At 40.9% G+C, this 23,525-nt stretch overlaps 1 protein-coding gene across 6 annotated transcripts; it reads left to right on the top strand.

Annotated features, from left to right (window-relative positions):
• Window positions 1–1,097: 1,097 nt before the first annotated feature.
• ZSCAN12 (zinc finger and SCAN domain containing 12) lies at window positions 1,098–22,108 on the top strand. Of its 6 annotated transcripts, none has more exons than XR_010157940.1 (7): window positions 1,098–1,262; window positions 2,460–2,929; window positions 7,879–8,023; window positions 9,185–10,331; window positions 14,688–14,769; window positions 18,319–18,737; window positions 20,057–22,108. XR_010157940.1 is itself a non-coding variant. In XM_054685656.2 (5 exons), exons 2-4 carry the CDS (start codon window positions 2,528–2,530, stop codon window positions 10,471–10,473), a joined length of 1,836 nt encoding a protein of 611 aa, XP_054541631.1. In that variant the 5' UTR covers window positions 1,098–1,262; window positions 2,460–2,527; the 3' UTR covers window positions 10,474–10,509; window positions 14,688–16,189. The 6 variants fall into 6 exon arrangements, 2 of the variants coding, with proteins under 2 accessions (XP_054541631.1, XP_024212862.1); XR_008548444.2 differs by having other exon boundaries at window positions 9,185–10,509; window positions 18,319–18,960; window positions 20,057–21,969; XR_008548445.2 differs by lacking the exon at window positions 14,688–14,769.
• Window positions 22,109–23,525: the final 1,417 nt, after the last annotated feature.

Genomic DNA, 23,525 nt, shown 5'->3' with positions numbered 1-23,525 from the left:
TATCTCTATTGTGATGTGTGGTGGGAAATACAAATCCAGTTTTACCTTTGCCAAACGGTTATCATCCCAGCACAACTTCTAAGTTCTTCATTTCCCTGTTGATATGTGGTGTCACCTTCATCATTTACTCAATATCCTTACATACCTGGATCCATTTCTGGTCTATTCTTTCTCTCTGTTAATACACTAAAATTATATGGGTATGTTCCAGTATCTGATAAGGTTGACCCTCACCATTTTTCTTTTTCATGGGTTTCCTGGCTATTCTTATTTCCCCACTTGAATTTTATAATCAGTTTATCTAATTCCAGAACAATATTTGTTGATATTTTTGTTGGAATACTACAGTTGCATACGTATTTAGGGAGGACTGACCTCTTTGAGTCTTTCCAAGAACCTCATATCGCTTTCTGTTTGTTTAAATGTATACTTGGCCTTTTAGGAACGTTTTAAAGCTTTCCCCATAGAAGTTTTGTCCATTTCTTGTTAAGTTTATTCCTAGTTTCACTTTTTTGCTGCTCTTGTAAATATGGTCTTCTCTTCCATTATATCTCGTAACTCGTTATCATTGATTATTCACATATATGAAGGCCGTTGATTTTAGTGTGTTAACTTTATATCTTGCTATTTTACTAAATTATCCTTTTTTTATAGTTTTTCCATTGAACCGGGTTTTCTGACATATAATCATACATCAGCACATAAAAGAGAACATCAAAAGAATCGTGGATGGCGAAAGAGCCGGCAGAAACCAGCCGGCTGGCCGTTGAGAAGTCTGTGTGGAAGAAGTCCCTTCGCCACCGCTAAGCGCGGATTTGGGAAGGTCCCCCGGAGAACATCCCTTTGAGGCATCTCTAACCTCAGAGACACAGAATCCCAAAGTGAATGGAGATGCAAGGGATTTCCCTGTCTTAAGATCAGTTCTACAAGCCTCGACCACCCATCGGGTCGGGGGAAGTGTGGACAATGGCTGGGTAAAGAAGAGGAGAAAGATAAACCCGTTCCATTTACCCGCCGGCCTGAAAGCCATCAGCCTTCCTCTCACGTAGACGCGCGGAAACACTACCGAGTTGAAAGCCCCTTTCGCTCCCTTCCTAGAGCGGCCGCGGAAGTGCGCCCCGCGCGGGCTGGTTCTTAGACCCCCCGTGGCCGCTTCCGGTCTTTATGGGTCACTTTTGATCGGTTCCGGGTCCCAAAAGGGTTCGAGGCCTCTTGCCTTCGCTCCGTAGGAGAGAGTTCTCTTCTGGCCCTGGGGGCCGCAGGTGAGCGATGTTGTGCTCTGTACGCTGCGAGCAGGTGGGCGGGAGATTGCTGTATTCCAGCTGCTGGGCCCCTCAGGCTCTGGCCGGTGCAGAGTGGACCCCGGTCCTCCCAAACCCAGGCGGATCCGCGGGAAGCTCTCCCTCCCCAAAGTGCGTTGGGACATTAGGATGAGGGTTTGGCTCCCAGTCTCTGCAGCAATTCCAGGCTGTAAGGCCCATACCTTCCGCGTTTGCTTCGGGCTGTGTATCCTTGGGTTCAGCGCTTACCGACATTTCTGGACAGTGGTGGGTCACAGACGCTCGCCGGCGTCCTAGGGACCCTTTCCTGGGCCTTCCTCACTTCAGATTATAATCATAGACCACGAGGTTAGAGGGAAGCCTTAAAGAGTAACCTCTTCAGCCTTCTCACTTTATAAATGAAGAATGAGGAGCAGAAAGATTAAGTCCCTGAAGAAATAAATTTACATGACTGTAGCTTTTGTGATTTCATGGTTTCCACCAGACATCTGGACATTCAAAAGATAAAAGTAACTAATCAAGGATGTCCTAACCTTTTGTTATTATTATTTACTTGATCTAAATGTTAGTTTTATTCCATTTGTCTTTCATTTAGGACCAAATGAGAATAAGTTTACCAACAAGTCTTACTCTTAAGTCCTGAAACAACTTGGCACCTTTCCTCAGTCTTTCTCTTTAAATTAGTCTAATCTTTTTTTTTTTTTTTTTTTTTTTTGAGACGGAGTCTCGCTCTGTCGCCCAGGCTGGAGTGCAGTGGCGCGATCTCGGCTCACTGCAAGCTCCGCCTCCCGGGTTCACGCCATTCCCCTGCCTCAGCCTCCCGAGTAGCTGGGACTACAGGCGCCCGCCATCACGCCCGGCTAATTTTTTTTTTTTTTTTTTTTTTTTTTTGTATTTTTAGTAGAGACGGGGTTTCACCATGTTAGCCAGGATGGTCTCGATCTCCTGACCTCGTGATCCGCCCGACTCGGCCTCCCAAAGTGCTGGGATTACAGGCGTGAGCCACTGTGCCCGGCCTAAATCGGTCTAATCTTAAGTCTTTTCTATCAGAGTATTTTTCTGAGTAAGTATTGTACATTAATCCGGAGGTCAGATTTCAAAGGTCATAGTTAAGTTCTCAGAATTTGCAGTTTTACTTTATGGTGGAGTTTGTATTAATAATGATGGCTTATTCTTCAGGACTGTCCAGGAATACATTTTCCAGGTGAGATCTTACTTGAAACACCGGTAGTTCTAGCACAGCTAAAATGGCATCTACTTGGGCTATCCAGGCCCACATGGACCAGGATGAACCTTTGGAAGTAAAGATAGAGGAAGAGAAATACACCACCAGACAGGATTGGGACCTGCGTAAAAACAACACCCATAGCAGAGAGGTCTTCCGTCAGTACTTCAGACAGTTCTGCTACCAGGAGACATCTGGTCCCCGTGAGGCTTTGAGCCGACTCCGAGAACTTTGCCATCAGTGGCTGAGGCCAGAGACCCACACCAAAGAACAGATTCTGGAGCTGCTGGTGCTGGAGCAGTTCCTGACCATCCTACCTGAGGAGCTCCAGGCCTGGGTGCAGGAGCAGCATCCAGAGAGTGGGGAGGAGGTGGTGACTGTGCTGGAGGATTTAGAGAGAGAACTGGATGAACCAGGAGAGCAGGTGAGAAAAAAGATGTGACTTCTGCTTGAGAAAACATAAATTGTGGATTTCTAGGCCAGAGTGAAGAACAGCCATTTTTTCACAAAGCATGTTTTTGACAGTTTGGTGCATCAGAAAGGGGCATGAGTTTCACGGAAAGTTGGCTAATGTGGTCCCAACTTATTTATAACTTTTCTGTGGAAGGATTTTATATTTCTCTATTAAGCTACAAAATTCTGTTTGATAAACATGCTGCTCATCTTAGAAAACTTCTAAGACAAGAGAAGGTATCAAAGAGATGACAGTAGCAGGATGGGAAGCAGTCTCTTGGAGGGGCATCACTCTGTTGCACAATACAAATAATTAAGAATTAAGGTTTTGCAGATAGATCCATTGCTCTGACTCCATTACAGGGTTTTAAAATGAAGAAATTAACTATTTCAGGGGAATGAGATGTGGGAGTACAATGGAAAGTTAGTGAGGAGAGCAGGGTGGGGAATCTGTGTTTCTTTGAGTAGCAGAAAGCCCAGTTAGGTTGGAAAGGTGAATTCCGAATAGCAGAGTTGAGATAGTGTCCAGGACCTTGAATCTCAACCTCTGGAATTGAGATTTTATTCTGTAGGACAGATGCCCCTAACCTTTTCTCCTTGAGTCTAAATGAGCTTTACTAATTGTAAGATGTAAAAGAGAACCAAATTATGTAGAACGTTTTTGTTTTGTTTTTAATACTAAAATGAGACAGTGGTTCTCAACCAGTGCCAATTTTGTGCACCAGAGGGCATTTGGCAATGTCTTGGGACATTTTTGGTTGTTATAACTTGGGGAAGTGCTGCTAGTATCTAGTGGATCACTCGGGGAGGTGCTGCTAGTATCTAGTGGGTAGAGAGGGCAAGGCTAATGCTAAACCTCTTACAACACACAGGACAGCCCCAGACAACAAAGTCAGTAGAGCCAATGCTAGGAACATGTCAGTAGAGCCAATGCTAGGAAACCCTGGTATAAAGAGTTTGAAACTTAGGGAAATAATGAAACAGAAGTATAATCTAGCACTGTGATACAAAATGCAATAGAGAGGGTAGGAACATGTGGCAAAAATATCTAAGTTTGAAATAGGATCATGAGGCCAGGCACGGTGACTCATGCCTGTAATCCTAGCGCTTGGGAGGCCAAGGGAGGTGGATCACCTGAGGTCAGGAGTTCAACGCCAGCCTGGGCAACATGGTGAAACCCCGTCTCTACTAAAAATACAAAAGTCAGCCGGGTGTGGCGGGACATGCCTGTAATCCCAGATACTTGGTAGGCTGAAGCAGGAGAATCACTTGAACCTAGGAGGCAGAGGTTGCAGTGAGCCGAGATTGTGCCACTGTACCCCAGCCTGGGCAACAGAGTGAGACTCCGTTTAAAAAACAAAACAAACAAACAAACAGAAAAAAGAAATAGGATCGTGAAAGTGTGATTACCAAGGATGAGGCATGTCTTAGGTAAGAACTGTTTGGAAGTGATGACAGATTAGCTCTATTAAATAAAGAAGGAAGAACCAATGGAGAACTCTTTACAGAGCAATGTATTCTAAGCTAAACACTAGGGATTTTAAGCTTGAAAGACTAGTATAATGGAGACACTCCTAACAAAGTTAAAGACTGCAGGAAACAATTAAGCACATATTTACCGAATGTCTGTTTGGACTAGGTACTGTTTTAGGCACTGTGAATGCAACAGTGAACAAAACACAGGGGTTGCTGCTCTCATGTAGGTTCTGGTCCACTGAGACAGATAGTAAATTAAAAATCAACAAACCAGCCTGGGCAACATAGTGAGACCCCCATCTCTATAAAAAATACAAAAATTAGCCAGGCAGGTGTGTGTAGTCCTAGCTACTTGAGAGGCTAAAGTGGGAGGATTGCTTGAGCCCAGGAGATCGAGGCTGCAGTGAACCACGATCATACCACTGCACTCCAGCCTGGGTGACACAGTGAGACCCTATCTCCAAAAAAAAAAAAAAAATCAACAAACACCTACAAGATGTAGGTGGTAATAAATTCTGTTCAAACAACAACAACAATAAAAGCAGAGAAAAGGAATAGTGAAATAAGTGGGGATTGTGCTGTTTTCTGTAGACTTGTCAGAGAAGGTTTTTCAGATAGGTGACATTTACAGGAGAAATCTGATTGAAAAGAGCAAGCCATAAGCTATCAGGGATAACAGCATTCAGGCAGAGGGTCTTAAAGTGAGAATGTACTTATCATGGTGGAGATGTGTTTGTCAAGGAGGAGATGAAATAAAATGCTTATAAGATTATATTATGTCAGAACTTGTAGGCCATTATAAGAATTTCGAATTGTATTCTGAGATGGAAAGTCATTGGAGAATTTTGAACAGAAGCGAGATATAATCTGACTTGAATTTTAAAATAGTCACTCTGGCTACTGTGAGAAAGTTCCACAATGGGGCTGGGGTAGGCATAGGAGTAAAAGGTAGAGGCAACGAAACCATTTTAGGAGCAATAATAATAAGCAATAATCCAGGCAAGAGATATTGGTGACTTGGACTAGAATAGTAGCAGTGGGAGTGGTAAAATGTGATTGGATTCTGGATATATTTTGGAGCTAGAGCTTGACAGGGTTTGTTTTTATATAGAATGTGGAATATGAGAGAAAGTAAGTTAAGGATTATGCCGAAATATTTGGTCTGAACATCAGATAGAGTGGATTTGTCATTCATAGAGATGGTAAAGACTGGGAGAGAAGTGGGTTTGGGGTGGAAAGACAGGAATCAAAACTTAGGGTTTGAGCCAGGCACGGTGGCTCAAGCCTGCAATCCTAGCACTTTGGGAGGCCCACGTGGGCAGATCACCTGAGGTCAGGAGTTCAAGACCAGCCTGGCCAACATGATGAAAGCCTGTCTCTACTAAAAATACAAAAATTAGCTGGGTGTGGTGGCAGGCACCTATAATCCCAGCTACTCAGGAGGCTGAGGCAGGAGAATCGCTTGAACCCAGGAGTCGGAAGTTGCAGTGAACCAAGATCTTGCCACTGCACTCCAGCCTGGACGACAGAGTGAGACTCTGCCTCAAAAAAACAAAAAAAACAGGGTTTGGACATGTTAATTTTGAGATTCCTATTAGAATCCAAGCAGAAAAGTTGAGCAAACAACTAGATATAATAAACTGGAATTCAGTGGAAGGGTCTGTGCTAGAACTACAGAATTGGGGCTTTTCAGAATATGCATAGTATTTAAAGCCACGAGATAGGATGAGATCATGAAGGGAGTAATGAGCAGTAGAAACAGAGTAACTAGGGAGGTACAAAGAATGGGATTCTTAGATGCAGGCAAAAGTAATTTGGTTTTAAATGTGCTGAACTTGTATTGCCAACCAGTTCTTTCTCTGAAAGCACTGCAGGGGCATATAATGGAGTTTACAGCTTGATTTCTGAGGCCTGACCAGAGATCCCAGAATAGAAGGCACAGCTCACAGTACTGGCCTTTTCCCCTGGCTTTCTTTTTTCAAAATATGAGATATCAAAACACCATTTTCTATACATCTGAGATAGCATTTTGCTGACTCTCGCTTTTATTCTGAAGACTGAGGCTACAAAATGAAAATGTATCAGGGAAATAGAGGCAGTATATGGTGATTTCTTAGTTATAAAATTTAACCTTTGAAGAGAATGGGGGAGTAATTTGAGAACCTGTTGTATGCCAATCCCTGTGCAAGGTGGTTTATACAAATGTTATTTATAATCTCAGAGAGAGTAAGTAACTAGCCCAAGGTCACAGAGCTACTAGACTAAGAGAGAGAGTAAGTAATCCATGTGATTCCAAATCCCTGCTTTTTACAATACCTTGCTGAAGAAACCTGTTATTTTTAAATGCAAGAGGAAATAGGCCCATGGAAGAATGGGAGCCACCCAGTGGCTGAAATTGAATAAATGAGTTAACTGAGGGAGCAAGGGTCAGAGGGAAGCCAAAAGATTGAAGGCAAAAGTAGAGATGTAAGCCTTGAAAAAGAGAAGACATCATCCTAAGATAGAAGAAATGGAGAGGAGTATGAGGGTGGAGATAGATAAAATGAAGAGTAGATGATTTTTGAGATGATTGTGATCTTGGATAAATAGAAAATAAGATAATCTTCCCAGAGAGAAGTGGGACGGGCACCTCAGAAGAGCAGAGACTATTGGGAACAGCTTAGGGAATGAATATGGAAGAGATTTCTCTCCTTCCCTTCTTTTCCCTTTCTTTCTCCTCATTTGTTCCCTTCAACCTTTTTTTTTTTTTTTTTTTTGGAGCTACAGTGTCTCTGTCACCCAGGCTGGAGTTCAGTAGTGTAATCATAGTTCACTATAACCTTGAACTGGGCTCAAGCAATCCTCCTGCCTTAGTCCCCTGAGTAGTTAGGACTACAGATGTGCACCACCATGCCCAGATCATTTTTAATTTTTTTGGAGAGATGGGGTCTTGCTATATTGCCTAGGCTTGTCTCAAACTCCTGGCCTCAAGCAATCCTCCCACCATGGCATCCCAAGGGTGCCTTTTTTTTTTTTTTTATCATTTCTCTACATTATTTACCTTTACATATCCCCTTTCCTTTTCCTCTTTCTCTCTTAATGTTTTATTTTACCCTAAGTTCTATCTTATTTCCTCCTTTCTGCCTCTTTTCACCTTTTTCTTCTCTCCTTTATTTTGTCTTTCTCCCTTTCCTTTCTCCACTTCTTTAAGCATAAGATAAGGAGGTAAAAGTGGCACAACCAACATACTTTAGCGGTAACAACAGGAGAAATTACATCTGGGTGGAGAAGGGAAGATTCCCCAGAGGAGGCGACATTTATATTGGCCTTGAAGAATGGGTAGGGTTATGGCAGGCTTATATCTGGGAAAAAGGTCATTTCAGGGTTCAGCCACTGCCACAAATAGTATACTTTTTGTTTTCTGTTATCAGAGTGAGTCTGTCAGCTACATCTCATTTTCCTCAGGTCTCAGCCCACACTGGGGAACAGGAAATGTTCTTGCAGGAGACGGTACGTCTACGAAAAGAAGGAGAACCCAGTATGTCCCTCCAGTCCATGAAAGCCCAGCCAAAGTATGAATCTCCAGAACTTGAATCCCAACAGGAGCAAGGTAAAGAAGAAAGACCCATCTTGGGAGGAAGGGGAAGATGGGTAACATAGGACATTGGGGCTTTTTTGTACTTGCTACTGTTTCTGATCATTAAAGTCAAAAAGGCCGTCTCAGAATCTGATGGTTCATATATAGACTCTCAGACAGCCTAGTTTGTCACTCTTCAACCCTTACTTTTTTGTATATTCATATTCTTCTAAATTCTGGCTTTACCACTTAATTTAGTCCTTCTGATATTTATCTCTATTTATACTGACCTCCTTGCTATTTTTAGCCTTTATCCTATCAGACAATACCTCTATCTTCCACTTGCACTATATCCTTTCTGCTTCACTAAATAAGCCTTTGCTCCATTATGTCTGCAACTAACTTTCAGATGGTTCAAGAAAAAAAAAATTTGTATACTTACAAAGAAAAGGAGTAATAGGCTGGGTGCGGTGGCTCACGCCTATAATCCCAACACTTTGGGAGGCCAAGGTGGGTGGATCACGAGGTCAGGAGTTCGAGACCAGCCTGACCAACATGGTGAAACCCCGTGTCTACTAAAAATACAAAAATTAGCTGGGCATGGTGGCGCGTGCCTGTAATCCCAGCTACTCAGGAGGCTGAGGCAGGAGAATCGCTTGAACCTAGGAGGCGGAGGTTGTAGTGAGCTGACATCGCCCCACTGCACTCCAGCCTGAGCAACAGAGCAAGACTGTCTCAAAAAAAAAAAAAAAAAAAAAAGAAAAAATAATAAAACTAATGTTGCAAAATATTAAAAGTTGGTGAATGTGTGAAAGATCCGCTACCTTATTTCTACTTTCTCTGTATCCTTTTCATTTTCATTTAATTTTTTAAGTAGGTAAAAATGTACATGGCTCAAAAACAAAAAATTTTTAAGTTATTTAATGAAAAGTTTCTATTCTACTCGATTTTCCCAGCCACCTAGTCTCTTCCTCCTACTCTGAAATAGGTTGTAACTGTTACTAATTTTTTGTGTGTCCTTCCAGATATTTTTTTGATGCATATGTTTTCCATATTGAAACAAATATATTTTGCTCTCTTTATCACTAAGATGTTAGACTCTTGCATTTTTTTTTTCTAAACAGCTGCTTAATATTAAAATGTATGGATACATTTTAAAGGTAGAAAGAGGTAACATTTATGATCCCTTCTTAGTTTTAGATGTTGAGACTGGAAATGAGTATGGGAATTTAAAGCAAGAAGTTTCTGAAGAAATGGAACCACATGGGAATACATCCAGTAAATTTGAAAATGATATGTCCAAGTCTGCTAGGTGTGGAGAAACTCGTGAACCTGAAGAAATAACAGAAGAGCCCTCTGCTTGCTCCAGAGAAGATAAACAACCTACCTGTGATGAAAATGGAGTAAGCCTGACTGAGAACTCTGACCATACTGAACATCAGAGAATCTGTCCAGGAGAAGAATCTTATGGATGTGATGACTGTGGAAAAACTTTTAGTCAGCACTCACACCTCATAGAACATCAGAGGATCCATACTGGAGATAGACCCTACAGATGCGAAGAATGTGGAAAAGCTTTCCGTGGGAGAACTGTGCTTATTCGACACAAAATAATACACACTGGAGAGAAACCGTATAAGTGTAATGAGTGTGGCAAAGCCTTTGGCCGGTGGTCAGCTCTTAACCAACATCAGAGACTTCACACAGGAGAAAAACACTATCACTGTAATGACTGTGGCAAAGCCTTTAGTCAGAAAGCAGGCCTCTTTCACCATATCAAGATCCACACAAGAGACAAACCTTATCAGTGCACTCATTGTAATAAAAGTTTTAGTCGGCGTTCCATACTTACTCAGCATCAAGGAGTTCATACCGGCGCCAAGCCCTATGAGTGCAACGAGTGTGGAAAAGCCTTTGTTTATAACTCATCCCTTGTTTCCCATCAGGAAATCCACCACAAAGAAAAATGCTATCAGTGTAAGGAATGTGGGAAATCCTTCAGTCAGAGTGGCCTTATTCAGCATCAGAGAATTCACACTGGGGAAAAACCCTACAAATGTGACGTATGTGAAAAAGCCTTTATTCAAAGGACAAGTCTTACAGAACATCAGCGAATTCACACTGGAGAAAGACCCTATAAATGTGATAAGTGTGGGAAGGCGTTTACTCAAAGATCAGTCCTCACGGAACATCAGAGAATCCACACTGGAGAGAGGCCCTACAAGTGTGATGAGTGTGGGAATGCCTTCCGAGGAATCACCAGCCTCATTCAGCATCAGAGAATCCACACTGGGGAGAAGCCCTACCAATGTGATGAGTGTGGAAAAGCCTTCAGACAGAGGTCAGATCTTAGTAAACACCAGAGAATCCATAATAGAGGTGGTACCTATGTGTGTAAAGAGTGTGGGAAATCATTCAGGCAGAACTCAGCTCTTACTCAACATCAGACTATCCACAAAGGAGAAAAATCTGTTTCTGTGTGATGACTACAGGGAAGTTATCTCACAGAGTTCAGGCCGGTGAGAAATACTATTTAGCTTTACAATTACTGGGGCAAAACTTCAGTCACCATTGTTATAAGGAAACCTCAGATATTTAATAAGAATTCACTGTGTGCTGCCCATTGTACTAGGTGCTGTGGAGAACAAGAAGATAACCCCAAACTCTTTTCTCAGAGAGTTTGTAGCCTAGTTTGGGATAGATAAGATCCACATATTTAGTCATATAAGACTACAGGAGAGTAGAATAGATGCACCAGATGGTGTCGAATGAAAGTGGTACTTTGTAGACTATAAGTGCTGTAAATTCTAAAGGACAGGTTACTTTTGCCTGGAGTGGTCAAGAAAGATTTTATTTAAAATAAGGATTTGATGGGCAGACTTAGCAGTCAAAAGGGAGAAAGCGGGTAAAACAAATGTAAGCCAACGTAAGAGTGCATGTGGTTTGGAAGCATCAGGGAAAAGACTAGCCAATCTGAAGTAAAAGGTTCGTGCAAATTGGGCAATCAATAGCATTAAGTTGGAAACAGCTTGGGGACAGACACATAAGAGGGCCAGAGTGTGAATAATTTCATCTAATACTTTATAGCACTTGGACATTTACAGAGCACTTTTCTCAATTCCTAAAATACCTTGGTAAATCAAAAGCATTCTCCATTTTAAAAATGAGAATACTCTTGCCTATGGAGATGGCAACATAGCTATAATCCCACACAAAGAAAAAGACCAGTAACCTAAGTGCAGGTCTTTTGACTTCTAGTCCTGGCCATTACTCTAGTGATCCTCCAACTTTGATGAACATCAAAATCACGTTTGGAGCTTGTTTAACATCCCTGAATCCCACTCACATTCTGCTTCATTAGGCCTAGGATGGGAGTTGAGAATCTTCATTTTTATAGCTCCACAGTTACTTAATATACTTTAAAATTTGAGAAACGTTGAGTTGAATGACAGCTGACTTCATGGCTGTCTGTGAAGTGGGGAAGCCTGAACACAGTCCTATAAACTAAAGGCCACTGCAGACTTTTAGCACAAGGAGATCCTTACGGGGAACATGTGCCATCAGCTCTTTGGAGTGAACAAGGAATTAGACCCCCATCATGCCAAAAAACTAGGATTTTTAGGTGGTCTTTCCATCCCTTCAGATTTAAGTATTCAAAGAAAGAGAGACAGACCTACATTCCAAGGGTCTTCTGAGTGCAAGGCCTTGTGTTGTTTGTTTATTTAGGGGAGGGCCTGGTGCTCTTCTGTTTTATGCTTTACCTTCTTTTATTTCTCAGATCTCATGTTAGCACTATGTTCTGAATTCCCTAATAATTGCTCTTGAGAACTGATTTACATTTTGTTGGTTTGTTTACTTCTTGAGCACATAAAAGGACCCCAAATTAGAGATACTATCCCTTGGGCTTCTGAAAAATGAATCAACCAAAACTGGTTGACTCTAACCTTGCCTTGCTGAGTAAAAATTCTGCTTTGGATGAGAACCTGTCTTGATTATTTTAGTGGACAACAGATAAGCCACATGGAAGTACACATGGCTCCTGATCTGTCTTTTTATTTACAGAAATCATTCTTAATCTCTACTGAGATGGCCTGTTATTTCCTTCCTTTTCTACCCTACCACAGCAAACTCCACAATTTCTGGGACTAACTTCCTACTACACCCCAACACAACTCCAGTCCTCTCTTCTCTTCACACTTCTAGCTGGTTAGTGGGTTTGAAGTGGTGAGACAGTGACAAAAGGGGAAGGGGAAAAATAAAAGAAGGGTAATCTGCATTCTTCCTTAGTAAGTCCCACTCCTAATTACCTTTCTACACAGCCCTGTGTCTTTGTCCCATCTTCTCTTCACTCCTGTAATATACTCCCCACCCCCATTTTCTTAGTGCCCCTGTCTCTTGCCTCTCTAGCCATAAACCCTGTATAGAATTTCATCCCTGGGTTGGAACTAGAAGCGTCTCTGGTCCTATAGGAATATTATGTTTCTAGCTAAGTTGTAAATATGAACACATATTCCCATAGAAGTCATAATGGTATAAGTATTATAATTCAGGTATATTAGGTGTCAAATTGGCTTCTGGGATTGGAACTTACATGACTTTCTGTGTGGAAAAATCTTCTTGAGTTCACAAGAGAGAAAGGCAAATGAACAGTTGAAAAACAACTTACTCATAAGTTGAGGACTGCTTAGTTAGGCTTTTTTCATAACCCCAGCATTGGAGTTGCACACATGAGGCACTGAGGCAACTGGGATTGGAAACCTAGTTTTTTTCCTCCAGGAAACAAGGAACCCAGAGTGAGTCTGGGAGCTCTGTAGCTCTAAGTATGTGAGGCCTATGCTCTACCTAAGTTTACCCTGCCTCCCATTTCTCACATAATGAGAATGCAAACTTGTAACCAAACCAAGGTTCAGCTGCTTGCGGCTCCAAAGCCAAAACTCGGGAGAGAAGAAAATTGGTGCGAGGAAAAGCAGATTTATTCGGAGAGCCAGCAAACTGAGACGATGGTAGACTACTGTCCTAAAGTACCATCTTAAGTCAGTACAAATGTTGGGCTCGGCTCTTTTTATGTTAAGGGCAAAGGGAAGAGGACAGAGTTGGGATGAAGAGGTGACCTATGACCACAGACATCTGGGCGCCAGCAGGAGTCCAAGGAGGTTGGGAACTTCTTTGTCATTGGTTGGGTCACAATGCTCCTGCAAATCTTCAACAAAACATAATTGTTATACATACTTCTTTAATCCCAGAGTTAGTTTTTAAAACTACATGATTGCTGTTTTTGCATATTATCTCTGCTCTAAAATTAGCCTACATGGAGGAATAGGTAAAGGGTCCTTAAACAAAAATGGAGTTAGTTATGGTAGTTCTTTTGCTGTTTCACTGTTAGAAACTCTTCTCAGTGGAGGGGACTTTACTTAGTGATGAGAACCTGTGTGAGAATGTTCTCCTTACCAAACATGCTATGCATACTCCTTATCTAATCTGATTTTATAGACTTGTTATCCAAACTGAAATTACTGTTCATAGTAACTTCAGAGCCTCTCTTTTAATCTGACTGCTCGCTGGAATGCAATCGTTGTTTTAAACTTGCCTTCTACTCCTCTGAGTGCCTTTACTTGCGGTCTTTCCAGTTCATTTTCTGCTTAATATGTTCTGTCATTGCGCACATTCCTGCATTTGCCTTTCTGCACACTACTTAATCTTTCTTATATACCTAATATTATAAAGAGACCATAAACAAAGACTCAGAACAATGGAATATGCCTATTATAGGAGGGTACAGTTCATACTTGTTTAAAAATAAATGTGGAGGCTGGGTGCAGTGGCTCACACTTATAATCCCAGCACTTTGGGAGGCCGAGGTGGGCGGATCACGAGGTCAGGAGGTTGAGACCATCTTGACAATGTGGTGAAACCCCGTCTCCACTAAAAATACAAAAATTAACCGGGCGTGGTGGCACATGCCTGTAATCCCAGCTACTCGGGAGGCTGAGGCAGGAGAATCGCTTGAATCCGGGAGGTGGAGGTTGCAGTGAGCTGAGATGGCACCACTGCTCTCCCGCCTGGTGACAGAGCAAGACTCCATCTCAACGTAAAATAAAATAAAAATAAAAATACACGTGGGGGTTTTGTTCTGGTTATTTCTCATGCTTAAATACAGTTGTAGTACCAAAAAAAGGTGGAGTGACATGGAATTTCCAGGTAGGCATCAAAGAGGATTAAACTAGCTTTCCAGGATAAAGAGGAAATATAGTAGAATAAGGCTACTAATTGGAGCTAAATTGGCAATATAGGCAAATTGAAGGCCCTGAGGGGCAAATGGAGGATGTGACATGTTAGATATGGAATAGGAGTGCTACATTAGGGAATGCAGTGAAGAGAGAATGCTTTGTGATAAAGTCAGGAGTACATTTTGTGGATAAAATATAGATGTGGTGTGACAGTGACAAGATCCTAGGAAACCAGAAACCTCTGAAGCATTTTATGTATGTGGATTTTGAAATAACAATAACAGGGGGTGGGATGGAAACGAAGAATATAAAAGCGAAGCAGGTGCAAGGTAGAAATAATGGTCATCAATTGTAGTAACAATGGCCAGATAGAAGTATCTGTTGTAAAACTTGAATGAATCATAAAGCTTGCAAATAATATTAAGAATAAGAATAAGATTGACTGGCTTGTCTTTTCTAATTGGTTCAAGGTAAACAAGACATTAAGTGTTTAAGGCAAAAAGCATGGAGAGGTTGGGGAAGAGCCAAGTTTCTAAAGTAATGAAAAGTGAGGTGAGTTTCAACACGGGCTGTGAATGAAAACGTAACCTGACAATCAAACTGATTCCAGAGAGTGCAGTGGGAAGTGACTGCAGAGGAAAAAAGAATGGGGCCCTCCTTCCAAAAATAAATTGTATTAAGAGGTTGCCAGAGTTTGAGGTATGAGATGAAGCTAATGAGGAAAGACAGTGGGATTGAGCAGGGCTCCAAATTGAGACATCTCAACTGTATAATGAGGTTGGTTGTAGAGACCTCTAAGATACAAGAACTTAGACAAGTCTGCATTCCTGTACTCAGTACAGAAGTAGCCACTTTTGTTAATATACAGATTATTTGTAGAGTTGTTATAGTCAAAACAAAGCTGTTCTTATTGGCCATCTTCTGGAATTGAGAAAAGGATTTATTAATGACAATACTGCACACTTATTAGCTGCTTACTAAGGGCCAGACATTACTAAATGCTTTACTTACAACATTTCACTTTCAGCTGGGGAAACTGAAATAGATAAGCTAAAGCTGCTCAAGGTCCCGAAGTTGGTATGTGGTCAGGCCAAGATTTGAACCCAAGCAGCCCAGTTCCAGAGTTCACACTTTTAACCTCTGTGATACACTTCCTCTCTTTATTTCAGTTGAACAAACCATGTGTTGCAGTGGTAATTCAGTGTCTTGAGTAATTATCTGTAAAAACTTTTTATCTCCAGTCATTATTCTGAAAAATGATTCAGAAAGTCCTGGAGTCCAAACACCTCAGGTAATAATATTATCACCCCCTCTGCATACCAAATCTTGGATGAGGTTTGGCCAGCATAAACAGCTCTACTTCTTGTTGCCTGCACAGTGAGGGTGTCACAGGAGACATTCCACTTTAAAAATGGGCTCTTTATATGAAAAGATCACCCTTCTTAGCTTAGAATGATAAATCACTCTGCATTATTCTCACAGAATAAGGAATATTTGGCTGTCTAATTTAATACAGAAAGATTTAAAGATTTGTCCCCAAGTGTTGATAACCCATTATGTATCTATCTTTAATGCCAGTTTTCAAAAGTGATTTTATATTAGAAGATACTTCTTGGATTTAAAAATGCACACACACACATATATGTGATATATGATATTTTTCTTTGCTTAAGACTTACCAATTTTACAGTTCAAATGGTGACCCTCCTAACTCCACAAGGCCAGAATTTGAGCAAATGCTTGTTGTTCAACCTAGACATAATCATTCGATAGCCTTTAATTGAATCTCTTCCCAACTTTTATCCTTTAAACCGAAAAGTTATATACCACAGTCACTACAGCAGCTCATTTTATTGGAATTTCTTTGGATCCTCTCCCTCTCAAACGTTCTGTGTGCTTTTGGTAAGGAGTCCTCACACATTATTTTTTACTTGTATAGTATTTCTACATATATATATAAATGTGTAAAAAGTATGTATGAATATTTTTGTGTTGTAATTTGTATTTTATATATATATGACCTCATGTATATAATTTGATGTTGACAAAGCCAACTATGATAAGTGTTTTAAACTTTTCAGTTGATTAGCCCCCTAGCTTACATTGTAAGACCATCATTTAGAGCCAGCAGTTTTCCCTTGATTTCATCTCTTGAAGAGACAGTTGATTCTCTTCATACACGTTAAAAACACCATTTAGGTGTCAGAAACCCATCAGTCAAGGCTCCCAGAGCTTTCACCTATCATAGTTCAAGTTAATCTCTAGGGTATATGTCTGTTTGCTCCTGCCAGTCATTTTCCTAAGCCCAGTTGGCCTGCTCCTGGAAGTCCCAAGAAGGGCTCCATAGTGGAAGCCATTTGTTACTTTTGATTTATGATTACATCATCATTACTCCTCTTCAAGCTTAGTGGGCATATCTTAGTGTTTTGATCTAGTGCCTTAGTTCTGCCTACTTGAGTAACGAATTTAGGAGTAGATGTCTCCTCATTTCATCCCTGATAAAGATTGAGGCAGTTTAGGGACTCTGCAGCTTCCTCTGGCCAAATTCCCTACTTATTCCTGAGATAGGGTTTAAGAACCTGGATTCTAGAGACGGATTGCCATGGTTCGAATCTCAGTTTACTAGCTAAGTGACTTTGGGCAAGGGATTTAACCTCTCGTCCCTCAGTTTCCTCCTATGTAAAATGACAAGGATAATAGTACCAACCCAATGTAGATTAAATGAGTTTACGAAGTGTTAGAATAGTGCTTGGCACATTAGTGCTTTACAACTGCTATTTTGATTGTTGTTGTGAGCTCTCTCAAATGCATTGTCTCTAGATGCCAGTGACCCAGGTCAAAATTTACCTTTAACCAAGCTGCATGTTTCCCAGACTGCTGCACAGTCCTCCTAGCCCTGAGATAAAAGCTCCCACCCAGGTATACTTTTACTTTCCTGCTGGAGAACTGATGAGCAGTGGCCAGCAGGGGACACTTATCACCCAAGCTGGAAAGGAGAGATTTCTTCCCTTTTGTCTCCGCCCCTGTTAGTTATCAGAGGTACCTAGCGGCCCCTGCTACCCGAAGTTTGCCTTCCGAGCTGCTCTTCCGACGTTCTGCAGCTGGAAGGCCGGCCTCACACGGGTCTGACGCGCCCCGGCCTGGGAGCATGGGCCCCTGGGGTTACCTGACTGCTCAGCTGGAACTCGCGCTGCTCAGCTGGGGCGGGGTTCGGCCGGGCAACCACAGAGAGGAGAAAGCCTCCAGAATCCTAGAGAAGCTGAATGCTGAGACAGCCGTTGACGGCAGCGGCACGTGAAAGTACCGACCTTTCTGGCCTTTGTGACGGACCTTTGGAGGCGGGTAGTCTCAGGTTCGTGCGCTCCGGCCTTTCAGTGTCTCTGGTGAGGTTGGGCCTGATAGGTTGAGAGCTGCCAGGGGAAGTTAAGGATGACTTCCAAGTTTTGAGGTATCAGGAAAACTGGCTGTTGAGAAAAAGGAGTCTGGGTTCCCCGTTTGGTGAAAGGAAAGTTGGGTTCATTTGGGGAAATTATGTGATTCATGATTTTCCCAAGATCGACGCTGAGTACAAGAAAAGACAGAATCCACCTAGCTGTTGTGTGACTTTGAGCAAATTACTTAATCTCTCTGTGCCTCAGTTTTATTCCTCTGTCAGTGAGATTATAAGTGTCTACTTAAATGGCTGCATGCATGGTGCATTTTAAATAAATATTAGCTGTTGTTATTTTTCATTTCTGATGTTCTTATCTCCGCCGTTTATATAGGATATTGCATGTATGGTGCATTTTAATAAATATTAGCCGTTGTTATTTTTCATTTCTGATGTTCTTATCTCTGCCGTTTATATGGGTATTTTGAAGTGGGGGGGAGCCAAGGGAAGAGGGTCATGATCTTTAAAGTTTTATTAATAAAAACTTTTAGAGAGTAAAAGGCTAGCAGATGGGGCTAGCTAATAATTTGCAGTCACTTCTGCTTTCCTAATTTATTTACCTTCCTGACAGAGTGCCGTTTTCTTTCAGTGCCTTGTTCAGATAAGTGAGTTCTTGGCTAAAGAAGTAAACAAAATTTAGCTTCTGTTAACATTGTTATTTTATGCCTCAGGAAGAAGACCAGCTACAAGGAAATACTTCTGAAAAATCACTCTGAACCCCAAGCTGGAGTGAATCTTCTCCTGAGCTCTCTCATTCCAGAATGGCAATCTTGTTTCAGGAAAGATCTCTAATAGTGACTGATGGTAAAGGAAGAAGGCTGTGCCTAGAACAAAGAATCAGGCTGGCAAAGAAATCACAGGTCTTTCCTCAAACTTTAAATTGTTACTCTCTGGAGATAGCTACCTGGACTTTACAGAGCTGTCAGAAGACTTGGGAAGGTTTGCCAGCATTGGAAAAAGCCACTTGGACTTCACAGAGCTGTCAGAAGACTTAGGAAGCTTTGCCAGTAGTTCCTGAGACCAGAAATACATATTATGAAGCAGGTGCTGGAACAGGCCCTGGCCCCTACTTGTGAAGCTGCAGATATAGGTAAGATAATATCATCCAGAATGTGGAGACGAGGCAATCGATGATGCTGGAAAAGTTGAAGAGACAGTTTGAATGAAGGACAAACCACCGATGGGAAAGCTTGGGAGGATCACTTATAGCTTGACTAGCAAAAGGCTTTGGGAATAGGATAGAAAGCAGCAAACCTGAACTTTAGGATCCACCAGATGTCTCTGGAGCCATAACCCAACATTTCCCATAAATAGTAGGTTTTAATTCTCCTGCTATTTAGGTGCATCTCTGGGACCTCCTCTTTCTATATTGGGTTTTTTGTTTGTTGGGTGTTTTAACTTAGGATTTAGCTTCAAATTCCATTTCCCAAGACCAATTTTATCACATTGCCTTTAGGTCTCAGGCTAAAGGATATAACAAGATATGCTTTTGGCAAAGATAGTACCTTGGAATGAAAGGTTTCAGATCAAACCTAAGATCCTACCTTAGTTTACCTCTCAGTGTTATTGCCTTTTGATATGGAAAGCTGATGAGAGAGCATCTCTGGAGAGAAAGAAGAGGAGAGCCTCACGGGAAGCTTTTAGAACTTTTAGTAGCATCCTCTCCCCAGAAAACTTGTCTCTACTCATCTCTTTCTCATTATCTACCTGATTCGTTAAGTAGGAAATCTCAGCCATATTTGTAGGGGATTGGGGTTTTGATTTTTTCGACCCACTTAACTCCTTTAGCTTCAAAGTGTTGCTTTCTTACATTTTAGACATGAATATTATCTAGAAAATTTATTTACCCACTGTTGATTTTCCAGTTTATTGATTTCCCCACATCAGATTAGTGTGTATTTTGAAACTGGTTTAGCTATTGTTTCAAGTTAACTTTGATCATATCCCGTTGTTTACTGATCCACTCAACAAATATTTATTGAACATTCTGTAGGTTTATAGTAGTAGCCAAGATACTTAAAGTGAGTAGAAATAGTCCTTTTAACTGTCCTTAACAAATTAAACTTTCTCTTGGTTTCATGATATTCCTTGTTTCTCAGCTTTGGATTCAAACTGATCTTCTCTTTTTTGATTATACTTTCCTGATTTCTTTTATTGTCATATTTTTGTGAAAAGTCTTCCATGCACTTCCAGTCTCTTTCTGCCTAGCTGTCTCTTCTCACCCAAATTGGACCCCCCTACTCCTACCCTGCCACGTGCCTTCACAAAAATGAGATGCTTGTTTAGAGACTTAGAAAAGGCATGCACTTTAGGTAAAAGTGGGTTTTATTTTTAATCACTGTACCCTATCATAAATCTCATTTCAGAAGAGACAACTGACATTTGAATTGTCTGTGCATTTTGTTTTAGATGGTGTTACTGAGAAGGAAACTAAGGACTTGGCTCCAAAACAAAACAAAACAAAATCTGGAGATGCTGAATTTTGTTGGGGGGAATGTCTGTAGAACTGCAACATCAATGCAGTAAGTGTAGTAAAAGCTTTAGTTTCTGGTGAGTCATTACTCAGCATCATGGAGTCCACGATGAAGAGAATCTCTTTGCAATCTGTGCAGTCAACAAGTTTTTGAAAGGCTTTTGTTTATAGTGGAACCCTCTTTTCCCCCTAGAAGAACCACCACAAGGAAAAATGCTGTCACCATAAGGAATGTGGGAAAGTTTTCAGCCACATGGCCTTATTTGACTTCAAAGAATCCACATGAGAGAGAGACTGCATAAATGTAATAACTGAGGAGGCCTTTGTTCAGCAAAGAAACCTTATACAAACTCGTATAAGGAATGTAGGAAGACCTTCACCCAGAAGCCAGGACTGACTGTGCACCAGAGAATCTGCACAATAAACATGATGAATGTGGAGATGCTTGCTTCAGCATTGGAGAATTCACAGTAAAGGGAAACCCTGCCAGTGTGATGAGTACGGAAAAGTCTTCAGAGGTTGGAACTTGGGAAAAATCAGTGAGTGAATTCATATTAGAGAGGCTCTTATAAATGAGAGGATTGTGGAAACTTGTATAGACAGAGATCAGACCTCAACAAGGGAGCCTCCACAGTATTGAAAAGTTAATATAATTACTGTAAGTGAGCAAGTTGTATGGGGAATGGGTAGTCTAAATTGCTCATTTTAGCCAGTAAAAACATTAAATTAGTTTCTTAGATCAAGAAAAGGAAATGTTAGAAGTTATTTTTCCCTTCCAGAGGGGTCTATATGTGTAAGCAACCAGGACTTTTGAAATAAGTTGCATCTCTGGATTTGTGATCTGTCTCCTGGATGATTATCTCTGTTTTAGGAGACAGGTATTTTTTCTTCATGCCTGCTCTAGTCTCATCTCATATCTTTAATTCATTCAGCAAGTATACACAATAGTATTATCATCTACTGTTTGTTGTAAATATATATATATTATTTTCTTTTTGGTCTGAGTAGGCTTGTATTGGTACCCTAGGACATAAAAATCACATATATCATGTTTCAGTAAATGCAGTGAAAGGAACTATATTATTAAATTGCTGGGAATTTCTATAAATTTGAGACTACCTTTATATTCTCCAACACAAGACCGTGTAGGTGTCCCTTCAGAGAGTATATTTTTCTAGCTTTGGCTTCTTTATTTTCTTTATTTTTTTGAGATGGAGTCTTGCTCCTGTCGCCCAGGCTGGAGTGCAATGGCACGATCTCGGCTCACTGCAACCTCCGCCTCCCAGGTTCAAGTGATTCTCCTGTCTCAGTCTCCCGAGTAGCTGGGATTACAGGCACTTGCCACCACTCCCAGCTAATTTTTGTATTTTTAGTAGAGACAGGGTTTCACCATGTTGTCCAGGCTGGTCTCGAACTCCTGACCTCGTGATCTGCCCACCTTGGTCTCCCAAAGTTCAGGGATTACAGGCATGAGCCACCATGCCCGGCTGTTTTTTTAAGATAGAAAAATATACTTCACGTATAGCCTATTGACAGATAATGACTGATATTTTTTCTTATAGATAACACATAATAAACATTGTGAAGACTAATAAGTAACTTGCTTATTCTTTTCATTTCTAAAACCTGTAGGAAAGAATCTTTAGAAGCTGTCAACAAGTTGATAATGTAGCCCAATCTCTACCCATGATAGGAGAGTAAGGCTTATATATTTTATAGTAGGGCACTAAATACAGGAACCATGTATTTAAAAACTTTTTAGTGATTATCTCAGAATTCTAGGTGTCCCTCTGCTGTACATCCCTAAATTTTTTGCATAGGTATTATTAATAAATTCATTATTTTCAAAGATGGACTGTGTTCTGTAAAAAGCTTTTCCAGTATCTGCAAATCACACAGTTTTTTTTAACTCTATTACTATTATATAAAATGATTTCTTAATATTGAACCAACCTTGCATTCCTAGAATAAACCTCACTTAGCCATGATGTGTTATTTTCTTAATATATTAATGGGTTTACTTGCTAATATTTTGCTTAGTACATTTCCTTCAATATTCATGTGAAATTGGTCCATAATTTTTATACTATATTTTTCAGGTTTAGATTTCACTCTTTTACTTGCATTATAAAAATAATTTAAGTCTGTGTTCATTTTTAATGCTCTAGAACAATTTATGAAGCATCAGAACTAGCTAATCTTTGAAGGATAGATTCTGATGTGAAACCTTCTGGGTCATATGCTTTTTTGTGGGATAATTTCTTGGTAACTTCCTCTATTCTATGAAAGTTATCTATTCAGGCTTTCTATTTATAATGGGTTCCATTTTGGTAATCTTTATTTGCCTTGGAAATTATCCATTTCATCAAGGCTTTCAAATTTATTTGCCTAGAATATGCAATGTAACCTAATGATTTTTAAAACAAATTTTATTTATTTATTTTTTTTAGAGACAGGGTCTTGTTCTTTTACCCAGGCTGGGGTGCAGTGGTGCAATCGTAGCACACTGCAGCCTTGAACTCCTGGGCTCAAGGAATCCTTCACCTCAGTCTCCCAAGTAGCTGGGACAACAGGCACACACCACCACACCTAGCTAATTTTTTTGTTTGTTTTTGTAGAAACAGAGTCTTTGTTGTTCATGCTGGTCCTAAACTCCTGGCCTCAAGCAATTCTCCTGCCTCAGCCTTCCAAAGTGCTGCGATTACAGGCATGAGCTACCATATCTGGCTTCCTTATGACTTTTTAAACAGCTTTATGGAAGGAAATTGATATGTAGTGAACTGTATAAGTGTACAGCTTGATAAGTTCTAACATGTATACACCTGTGAAACAGTCACTACTATCAATATGTCACCCAAAAAAGCTTCCTCATGTCCCATGATAATTCCTCCCACCCTTACCTGCACTCTTCCCCCCTCTCCAGGCAACCTCTGTTCTGCCTTCTATTGCTAATTTAGTTTGCATTTTCTGGAATTTTATGTAAATGGACTCATACAGAATGTTCTGTTTCCGGGGGGGTCTTGCTTGTTTTATTCAGCATAATGATTTCAACATTCATCGATATTGTTGGATGTATAAATAATTCTTTTTTTTTTTTTTTTTGAGACACAGTCTCACTCTGTTGCCAGGCTGGAGTGCAGTGGCATAACCTTGGCTCACTGCAACCTCTGCCTCCCGGGTTCGAGCAATTCTTCTGCCTCAGCCTCCCAAGTAACTGGGACTGCAGGCATGCGCCAGCACGCCCAGTTAATTTTTGTATTTTTAGTAGAAACGGGGTTTCACTATGTTGGCCAGGATGGTCTCGATCTCTTGACCGTGATCTGCCCGCCTCGGCCTCCCAAAGTGCTGGGATTACAGGCGTGAGCCACCACACCCGGCCTGCTTTTGCAATAATTTTATCAGCTA

The sequence above is a fragment of the Pan troglodytes genome, chromosome 5 (assembly GCF_028858775.2).
Source record: "Pan troglodytes isolate AG18354 chromosome 5, NHGRI_mPanTro3-v2.0_pri, whole genome shotgun sequence".
Classification (NCBI taxonomy): domain Eukaryota; kingdom Metazoa; phylum Chordata; class Mammalia; order Primates; family Hominidae; genus Pan; species Pan troglodytes.
Note: the sequence above shows the minus strand (reverse complement) of the source record. Positions and strands in the feature narration are given on the sequence as shown.